Source organism: Sapajus apella, unplaced genomic scaffold, assembly GCF_009761245.1.
Source record: "Sapajus apella isolate SASKATOON/1434 unplaced genomic scaffold, GSC_monkey_1.0 scaffold44, whole genome shotgun sequence".
In the NCBI taxonomy this organism is placed as follows: domain Eukaryota; kingdom Metazoa; phylum Chordata; class Mammalia; order Primates; family Cebidae; genus Sapajus; species Sapajus apella.
Genome location: NW_022436984.1, coordinates 12,373,447 through 12,384,029, shown reverse-complemented (window position 1 = coordinate 12,384,029; position 10,583 = coordinate 12,373,447). Strand labels below are relative to the sequence as shown.

Here is a 10,583-nt window from a genome sequence, read left to right as displayed (position 1 = left end):
AAAAAAAAAAAAAAAAAAAAAAAAAAATCTGTTTTGTAGATAGGAAGAAGTTGTGATGACTTATTCAAGATTATGTACTAAGCTCTTGGAAAACAAGAACAGATTTTAAAGTTACTTGGTTTGGGGATAAAAAGTTTGATTATTTTGAACATCTGACAATCTCCCACAAAGATATTTTTAGCATTGACTAAATTCATCCCTTTATGTTCTATATTTAAAACTCAGCTGTAGTGTCACACATCAATTTATATTTTTTTCCCTGAAAATATACAGGTCTCCATCAGTTTTCTCAACCTTCTTTTAACCCATCTCCCTTTTTGAAAAACTGTACCTCTCTTTTCCTTTCCTCCCAGCCCACCCCCACCAGGTGAGACTCACTGGCCCACATATTATAAGTATCAGACTGCTCAGATGCTGTGAGTGCTGCCCTCACACCTTCAAATGAACTTTAAGGACAAAAGAATCCCAACCATACCAAAAGCATTACTGTTCTAGACACAGGAAGAAAGTTATTAATGGTGATGTTTCAAGAAAAAGTTTAATTTGAAACTAATTTTATGATACAACTTAATGCAGAAAAATCTGTCATGTTTCTAAGTGCATGCAATTGGTTTTCTGGAATATACAGTCAATTTTACCAGTTTATAAAGAGCAATGATCATGTGCATACGTACATTCTTAAATCAGAATCTCACTGTGTGTGATAGTAAAGGTCACAGATAATTGTGAATACAAAAATATTCACTGGTTTTCAATGAATGATTTGTTTTCTGTATCTCAAGATAATCAGTTCTTTACTCTGTTTTAAAATCCAGTCTATGAATAGAATCTGAATCCTGAAACATACATACTAGATCATACTATGTATTGATCTAATAGATGGTATCTCTAAAATTTCAGTGGGACAGTGACTCACAGGACTGCATTAAAATGCAGATTCCTTTGAAAAACTACCTATCAGGTCCTATGCTTATGACCTAGGTGACAAAAAAACCTGTAAACCAAATCCCCATGACATACAATTTACCTATATAACAACCCTGCACATGTACCCTGAACCTAAAAGTTTAAAAATGCAGATTCCTGGACCCTACCTCCCGATATTCTAATACAGTAGGACTGAAATGGTGCCCAGGAATCTGCATTTTTACAAGTGCCCTCATGGAGGTGATGTATTAGTTAAGATTTCAAGGCAGTGAGGAAATGAGAAACTAGGTGCCATAGAAAACACTGTTCAAAGGGTTTCCCTGATGTTCTAGAATCAAGTCCCAGACAACTATTTGTTATAGGATGAAACAGCCCACTGGGGAGAACCCTAGAGTCTGGTCCACAAATCCTTGATTGTCGAAGGCTCCAATTCTGTAGTCAGAGAAGCAGGACAGTCCTTGCTTGGGCCTATATATACTGATCTCATAAGGCTGTAGAAAGGGCCTACTGCAACTCCTGGCCTGTGCAAAATATCTACTTCATCTTTTGGTTGAATGCTTCTTTCTGATTATCAACCCAAATACTTCTCAAAGACACCTGTAGTCTCCTATGTAAAGTGCACTTCTCCAGAGGGCTGGAGGTCACAGATGTAGTAGCCATTGTCAAGTTCTTTTCCACACTGCTCCATCCATACATTACTTGATGTGATGTAACACAGTGCCTGGTGGCCCACGCCTGTAATCCCAGCCCTTTGGGAGACTGAGGTGGGAGGAGGCTAGAGCCCAGGAGTTTGAGACCAGCCTGGGCAAGATAATGACACCTTGTCTCTACAAAATTTTTAAATCAGCCAGGTGTAGTGGTGCACACCCATAGTCCTAGCTACTCAGGAGGCTGAGGCAGGAGGATTGCTTGAGGAGTTCGAGGCTGCAGTGAGCTATGACCTTTCTTTTTTTAATTGGTGAAATGTTTTCTAATGCTAGATGCTGTGAAAGTGACAGTGGTGCCTTTAACTGCTTCTGAAGGCAACTATATTTTATTTCCTTTGTGACTGATATTTTTTCTTTAAAAAAAGGCAGGGAGGTAGAGTGATAACTGAAGCTGTCAAATGAAGAGTAAAAATTATTTTCTGTAGCTCTCTACATATTAAAGCACCACCATTAATGTTAGCATCAACTACTTATTGAGTACCTACTATGTAGTCTTCAAGAGGTTAAAAGGAATTAAAAAATATATGGCAAATATATATATTATATATACATATATATAATATATATATGGCATAGTTCCTGCCCTTGAGGGGACTCACATTCTTACTAGGAAGATAAAACAAACACATAAAAAGATAAGTTACACCACAAGAAGTCACAAAAAGATGGAGAGACTTAAACTGGGTCTTAAGATCAGCGGAGAGGAAGGAACTAGGGAAAGGGAATAAAGCAAGAGTGAGCCTGGGCAAGGTGCATGAATGACTGGGAAACAGTAAAAACCCAGTTTACTTAAGGTAAGTCAGTTCACCTAGAACTTTGGAAAGTATGAGATGGTAGTCGGCGAGAAAACCTAGAACCTTACTGGAGAGAGCAAGCCTTGGATGTCAAATCAAGAAGTCTGGAATTTCACTGTAGACCAGTAAAAACAGAAGAGTTTTACATAAAGCAATATTTGGGAATACTGTGTTAGAGACGTGCAGGACAGATGGGAGCAAAGAGTGCTTGGAGGCAGTTAGAAATGGGATCTAATTAAACTTAAAAGCCCTGCACAGCAAAAGAAGCCATCAATAGAGTGAACCGGCAACCAACACAATGGGAAAAAAATTTTGCAGTCTACCTATCTGACAAAGGGCTAATATCCAGAATCTATGGAAAACTTAAAACAAATTTAAGAAACCATCAAAAAGTGGGCAAAAGATATGAACAGACACTTTTCAAAAGAAGACATTTATGATGCCGACAAACATGAAAAACTCATCATCACTGGTCATTAGAGAAACGCAAATCAAAACCACATTGAGATACCACCTCATACCAGTTAGAATGGTGATCATTAAAAAATCTGGAGACAACAGATGCTGGAGAGGATGTGGAGAAATAGGAACGCTTTTACACTGTTGGTGGGAGTATAAATTAATTCAACCATTGTGGAAGACAGTGTGGTGATTCCTCAAGTATCTAGAAAAGAAATACCATTTGACCCAGCAATCCCATTACTGGGTATATACCCAAAGGATTATAAATCATTCTATTATAAAGACACATGCACACACGTTTATTGCGGGACTGTTCACAATAGCAAAGACTTGGAACCAACCCAAATGCCCATCAATGATAGACTGGATAAAGAAAATGTGGCACATATACACCATGGAATACTATGCAGCCATTAAAAAAATGAGTTCATGTCCTTTGCAGGGACATGGATGAAACTGGAAACCATCATTCTCAGCAAACTGACAAAAGATTAGGAAACCAAACACTGCATGTTTTCACTCATAAGAGGGTGTTGAACAATGAGAACACATGGACACGGGGAGGGGAACATCACACACCGGGGCCTGGAGGGTGGGGACTAGGGAAGGAATAGCAGGGGGTGGAGGGATTGGGGAGGGATAGCATTAGGAGAAATACCTAAATACCTAATGTAGATGATGGTGCAATGGATGCAGCAAACCATCACCATGGCACGTGTATACCTATGTAACAAAGCTGCACGATCTGCACATGTACCTCAGAACTTAAAGTATAATAAATAAATTTTTAAAAGAAGAAAGCTACAGAAAATCCAGGTGTCAAATGATTGGGACCACCTGGGGAGTAAGTACAGCATTAATTATTTCTAGTTTCATAAAATACAGCTCAATTATTTTGGAGTTACACTACAGATGTAATATCAAGATTTTTCATAGGATGCTACCAAAATAAAATTGGTGACGTGTGTGTTAGTTTTTCAACCTTTCTAGTAACTGATCAATTTTAGTGATAAACAGAAGATGAAAGAGAAAGGATTTTTATTGTGTTTACATTTTATTTAATAGGTTGTGACTTCTGTAGCATTTCACTTTCCATGTCCAGTCAATTTGGCATTGTGCTTTCAAGCACTGCTGGCCTGATAATAGAGAAAAATCTAATTTCAAATGAATTCATTAACTTCAGGGAAATGAAAATCTTGGCTTAAACTTAAATATTGCAAACTCCAAAAACCTGGCAGTGATCCTTTATGTGTTCCAGACAATTACTGTTCCAAATGCACTAGGTGAGTTCCTAATTTGTCATCAAACAGAAGAAACTTGCAACACTTAGAAGTGAACTTTTGCCAGTTTTATCAACAAACGCATCAGTAGAAGAATAGCCTCTGAGGACACCAGTTTGAGTAACAAGAATTTGAATGAACAGAACTCAAATACCCCTAATTTACTATACGGAACTGCCTGGGAGTAAAGACAAACTGTTTAAACCTAATTTTTCTTTTCTATTATAAATCTGACGTTTGGGGCATATCAAGGATGCTGACCATGTTGGACATATCCATGTGGAAACAGCACATTTTATCACCCCAGAGCCAGGCAGACCTGTTGCAATTTGATTCCTCTATCTGAGCTGTTAATAGCTTTATTTACAAAATAGGAAAACAGTCAAGTACTGCAATCCTGAATTTTCCCTTTGACCTGGTGTTTGTGGCAACCACTGTGTGTAAGCCGCTGAAGTTTTGGTGCTATTGCTACCTTCTTTTCAGGCTGCAGAAAGTCCTTTTAAAAGGATGTGGCTAAATCACTGCTTTTTTCCTAGTCCATCAGGTCGTGAGTGTGTGTGACACTCAAGATCGCTAGTGGATCTTGAATACTGAGTACTCAACGAAACAGAGTCTGCACTGTTTCCATCCTCAGCACAACCCACACAAGGGAAAATGTTTGCCTTCCTCTCTCCCCAGTTTCTACAGAAATCCTTGTTCCCTTTACTGATTTCCATTACCACAGAACAAGTTTGTAGATCAATGTGTTTTTAGGCTTTGAACTTTCTGAATCATGGTTTCGGCACAAATTCTCCATAACTCGGATTTGCAGCATATAAAATACAGTTTGTTAACTAATCCTTTGCCTTAAGAGATGTTAGATATGGCCTCGGGGTTTTTGGAAGACATGAAGCCAGACAGAATTGGACCCTAATATAGTGTATATTAGTCTAAGAACACTGATGAATTAATAAGCTAAATGCCTAGGAAGCATAAAATTCACATCCATGCTAAATAGGAACATTCTTAATATTATACTCGGGGAATGACTTCAAGGTAGAAGTTTTCATTCTTACAAATGTTTATTTTCCTTCAAATTTATTGTGTTTTTCTGTAATGATGTGAAAAGTCTTCATTTCCCTTTTCCCCAGTGGTGAGGTTCAAAAAGCCAGATCTTAACCAGAAACTAATCTTCATCTCTTCAATGTCTTGTATGTTGATTTAGTTTCATATGTATTTATATTAGTTTTCCTCAGGGATTTATACATTGATATATATATATATATATGTATGTGTGGGTGTGTGTGTGTATATATATATATATATATTCCTACACAGATATATACAAGCTTTTTATCCTCATCTTACCACTTGACAATACAACTTTAAGTATGTTTTACACAGCTGTTCCTTGGTCAAGGTCATTTGCAAGAGCAAGTCGGTTTCTGAAGAAATCTTGTTTGGTGGGTGAAGGATCCATTGAGAGATTCTCATTAGTTTTTTCCCTGTATTCTGATCCACTGGACCTAAAATCTCAGCACACAGATAAAGTACAGGTTGATTTGGTTTTAATTGTTTTCAAATATTTTATCTATCCCAATTGTTTTGCATTTGTAAAACAGTTGCTTCCTAGATCTGGAATACTTTTTACTCCCCTGAATTTCATGACTTAGGATATGTGTATCTAAGATTTGCATTGAACATAAAGAGAGTATCTTTCTAATGCTTTATGGGGACAATTGTGACAACTATATATGTCAGTGTAAGATACTGTATAATAACATCATAATAGGGGAACAAAAGCTCAGAAAATTCAAGAAATCCTGTTTTTGATTCAGTGAAGTAACAACTCCACAAATTACCAAGGCCCTTAAATTACAAGGATGGAATTCATGGTTCTCAACCAAGATTACCAAGGACCTTCACTGAATTTGGTATTACATTACAAACTCTTGCTTTTGCTTGTTTTCATTTTTAAATCAAAGATTTATTGAAGCCAACCACACATATATGCTACATTTGGTAGAATGCAGAAATTCGTACAGTAATCAGATTGCAGAGATACTATAATCTCAACCACCACAAAAGAGACCAAAGCCAATCAATAGTCAACAACTCAAATCAGTCCATTTAAGTCCCCAGTCGAGGGTGCATTCTTCCTTTATCTTGGTTAAGCCACTTGGGTAATCCATTCCAGCTCTGTACCTTCTCCAGTTTTCTCATGTCAGAAGTCCCTGGAGGGAGGAGGCTTTCTGGAAATAATCTCTAAGCTAGACTGGGGCCCTTTAGCTAGCTTAAACTCTAACCTAGAATGGGTAAAACTAGTCCAGACACTCAGAACCAATATCAAAAAACCTCATGCAGGGTGTATGAAAGTGATGTTAGACATGAAGTTCTTTGTCCAAAGTTCCTATACAACTGATCAAGTTCTCCATATGCTGAGGCTGTCAGGTACACTTCCACTATCCACCAAAGAAGGGTCCAGGCCTCTGAGTCCTTGCACTATCATTGGTTTGCTACTCTTGTTATTAGATAAGTTAATGACTATCATTTACTGAATTAATGGGCAGAATTCAAACATCTCTTTACATTATTCAAGGAAAGAAGTTGGATCCACAATGACTAAAAACCCTTACGTCTGGAAACCTAGTGACTGACTAGGTATTTTCACTTTGCACCCTGATAATCAATGTCACAGATGAAGCCATAGCCACCCGCCATGCTTTCTACTTTGGGTTTGTAAGGAGCACTTTTCCACTACATCCCAGTGCAGAGAAGAAAAACTATTCTCTCTCTCAACTCCCGTACATCTGGGTACTCATCAAGCAAGATATCTGAATGGGATGAGGTTCTCTTCCTTTTCAGGAACCCCCCTCCCGAGTTCTCCCTTGAAAGAGCTTCCACATGGCCCACCCTAAAACTCCAGGTCTTCTCTCATCTTTCATAGATCCCCCTACCTCCAGTTCAAATCATCCCTGATTAATGCAGTTGTACCCCAAATTTAGGAAGATGTATTTTTGACTATTCCATTCTTTCCCTATGTCTTCCAATATTCAGAAGACAAGGAATGCCTACAGTTTTGGGGGCAGGAAGTAGGGAGCAGGATTTGAATTGGGCTGCTATTTCTTCTTGTTCCCCACAGGACAGTTTCTCATCAGAAAGTCATTAGTCAAAACTTGAAATCTTCGCCTGGTATTTCCCCTCTTGGCTACATCTGGTCTCTCCAAAACCCAATATGTCACACTTTGATGGTTCCAACATGCAACTGTTTAGTGTTTACCTGAAAATAGGAAAGCTTTGATGTCACCACCAGCCCCAAGGACCACAGAAATCTTCACCAGTTGCGTTCCCATTTCTGAAACAAATGCCAAAATCGCCCTGTCTAGTTTTCAAAGTCCACAAACTCAGCTTAAATTTTTTTAACTGCTCTTCTCACAAATTGTACCTTCCCTGTCTCCAGTGTCTGAATTTCTCTGAATTTCTTGATATTAATTAAACAGCTAAATTGCTCATCCTTTTCAAAATCCAGCATTCTACTATAGCCATGACTAAAAGCTCATTTTCATCCTTGTAAAGATCATTTTAACTGACCTCTTTATAATGCTTACGTGTATACAGCCACCTGGACTCTTCCAAAGGTGTGACTGTTAGGCTCTGAAGTAGTGCATACCTAAATTACTAGGAAATAACCTGCAGAACCAAGGAGAAAAAGCCAGAAGATCTGCTTTTATTACCTTTCTCTATGAAACAGAAATGGCTTTTGAGCTCCTGGAGCCATTGCGGCTGACTGCAGGGCATATCTGAGCAGACATTAAAGGAACAGGTAGGCAAACACTTGCTGGGGAAGGGTACAGTGGCTGCCAGGACATACTGACACATAACCATCCAAGTATTTGATGGAAAGAGGAAAAGACAACAGACCTGTTGCTAACTTTCCTTTCACTCAAGGGTGACAAAGAAAATAGCAAATTGAATAGGTCAGACAAGGTCTAGATTTGCTACCAATAAACCTGGAAAGCTTGTTTGGAGCTGGGGATGGGAGTAGTTGAATCCAGTGCTGCAAAAACCTCTGACTTAAGAAGGTTTGGTTCTCTGATTGGAAAGACCATCTTCCTTGAAAGCTTTAGGAGACATGCATCTGTCTCAAGAAGTAAAGGGCAAGAAAACACCCATCCTGTCAGCCAGTCAGCCAGCCCTGGTAATCAAAGCAACAGCCTTGTGTGGCTCCACCTTTATGTCCACTCAGACAACACTTCAGATTTTAAATACAAAGGACAGCACCAATATCTGGGAGGCAATCTGATTGATGCAGAAGGGTCTGTTCTATGAGAAAGGACAAGAGGACTAAGGGAATCCACTGGCCCTTTACCTAAGGAGAATCCCAAACAGCTGCAAGAGGACTGACAGCAATTAACCAACATGAGTTTGGAGAGCCCACAGCAAATGAGCATTTATTTAATGTATATTAGTTGAGTGCCTACTATGTGCTACGTATTACACCTCATATCAATAGTTAGGTTACCCTTACATTGATCTGTAAGCTCCTAATGGGCAGGAATTATTTCTCTTACATCTTTTGTGCTGGACAGAACCTAGTATATTGAAGACCCTTAATTGAATGGTTGATTTCAAATGGCTTATTGAGAAACATCTGTAATCAAGGTTAAGTAATCTAAAATGTTTACCCCTTCAACTATCCCCTTTAAAGTTATATAGGAAATGAAATGGAGAATGAGAAAGAACCCCAAACTGAGTAAGAGTTGGAGAGGGACTTGAAATGAGCTTTAAGGAGACAGAGAATAGGTGAGATCAAGTTATCAATGGATTCTTTAGCAGCCCTGCTTTCTAGTACATGGTCTGTTCAACAGCTGCAGCTGGGCATATACAAAAACTGCTGGGAAGACACCAAAATAAGATGATTCACTGAGATGAAATGATTACATTCAGGGCCCTGTAGAAGTACTCTGTGTGTGATTAAGAAAATAGATGGTGATGGGATTGGTGGAGGGAGGGTGATGACAAGGAAGGAGACACTCTGACGCATGTAAATTTTAAAGTGCTAAAGAGGAAGTGGATGAGCAAGGAAGTAGAATTAATCATTTGGAAGCCATATTCTTTATCTTCTACTCCCCTGAAATCCGAGGATAAAAGAGAGAGTACCATCTACATGCCCTATTCCTAAGCTGTCTCATGTGATCCTCTTCCCCACTGCCACATCTGCCATCGACAACACTTGTTAAGTGGTGCAAGGTGTGTATATTAAGGTGACGTATAATTTGCCCCAGACTTCACAATAATCTAGGTTTAAGTCTTTGACAGCCTCTGTATAGATCTGTCTAGAAGGGGCCAGTTTGTTTTCCATCCTGCTCAAAGGCAAGGGAATAAGTTCCAGTCTAGCATCAGCCTACCACAGTAAGTCTGTTCCCTCTAAGAATACTCATTTAAAATGTTTAAAATTATTTAACATTTCCAGACTTTAAGATATGTAACCTTTATTCTGATCAATTCTGGGTACCCTTCAGGGACATGTGACCTTGTATCTACCCAGGACAAATGTGCCTGAGATGGAAACAATCAGAAGGTCATTCTTTTCCCCAAATATTGTGGGCATTTTTCAGGATTTTTTTAATGATGTCAACTTGACTCTCCCTTTTGAATCCTTGTGGGTATGAGCCTTCGGCCCTCCCAGCCTCAGAGGGAAGAGAACCCTTTCTCAGGTTTTCTGTTGCATCTGGCTCCATGCCTAGCTTCATCCCGAAGCAGCATTCTGGGTGTGTGGGGCCACCAGCCAAACAAGCCCCTATGGAACAAAAAGTGTATCAGTGTAGACAGGAATGAGCCTCCAGAGGGCTGTGGGGGAGGAAGGCAGTGAGCCCCAGACATGACACAAGTGGCTTTGCTGGCACTGGCCCATGTGAACCTGTGAGGCCAGGCTCTGCAATGGTTCCAGTACTCAGGATTGGCCACTTCTTAAAGTCCCAGGGCTTGCTGCCAGCCTGACCTCCTGACATGCAAAAGGAGAATGGGCTGAATGTCTCTTCTGGTTCCTTCCTATGCCTGTCCACAGGCCTGACTTCAGAGTGCAAGTTCCTGTGTAATGGCTGGGACTATGTCTTTCATGATTCCTATACAAGTGTCTTGCATAGTGCGTGCATATAAGATTGAATGCTTAATTGATGAGAAGAATGGTGTGTTCTCATTAAGTTAAAAGCCACTGCCCTTCCTGTGCTACACTGGGGCCTCCCTGACCTTCCTCTCTACTTTATAATGGACCAGACTTTCCATCGTCCTCACATGAAAACACTCAGAAAATGCTACTTAAGCTGCCTCTTCAACCCATGCAAAGTCTCCAGAGCGCCCACTGCAGCACCCCAAGCACCTGATGGTACTTGGGTGCTTGTATCCTAGGCCAGATCTAAAAAGCCAGGAAAGCC

General features: G+C 39.6%; 1 protein-coding gene across 18 annotated transcripts in view; it reads right to left on the bottom strand.

Moving 5' to 3' along the window:
* ARHGEF33 (Rho guanine nucleotide exchange factor 33) overlaps positions 1-10,583 on the bottom strand; it is a 134,841-nt gene that overhangs the window by 43,278 nt on the left and 80,980 nt on the right. For 3 of the 18 annotated variants that reach the window (XM_032239371.1, XM_032239374.1, XM_032239375.1), the window contains one exon: positions 3,912-5,675. The exons of 1 other annotated variant lie outside the window; for it this stretch is intronic. In XM_032239371.1, the coding sequence (XP_032095262.1) occupies positions 5,546-5,675 (130 nt within the window). In that variant the 3' untranslated portion in view covers positions 3,912-5,545. Of the gene's footprint in view, positions 1-3,680; positions 7,505-9,624; positions 9,950-10,583 lie in introns of those variants that run through there. 14 more of the 18 variants (XM_032239381.1, XM_032239383.1, XM_032239379.1 and 11 more) reach the window with 12 other exon arrangements.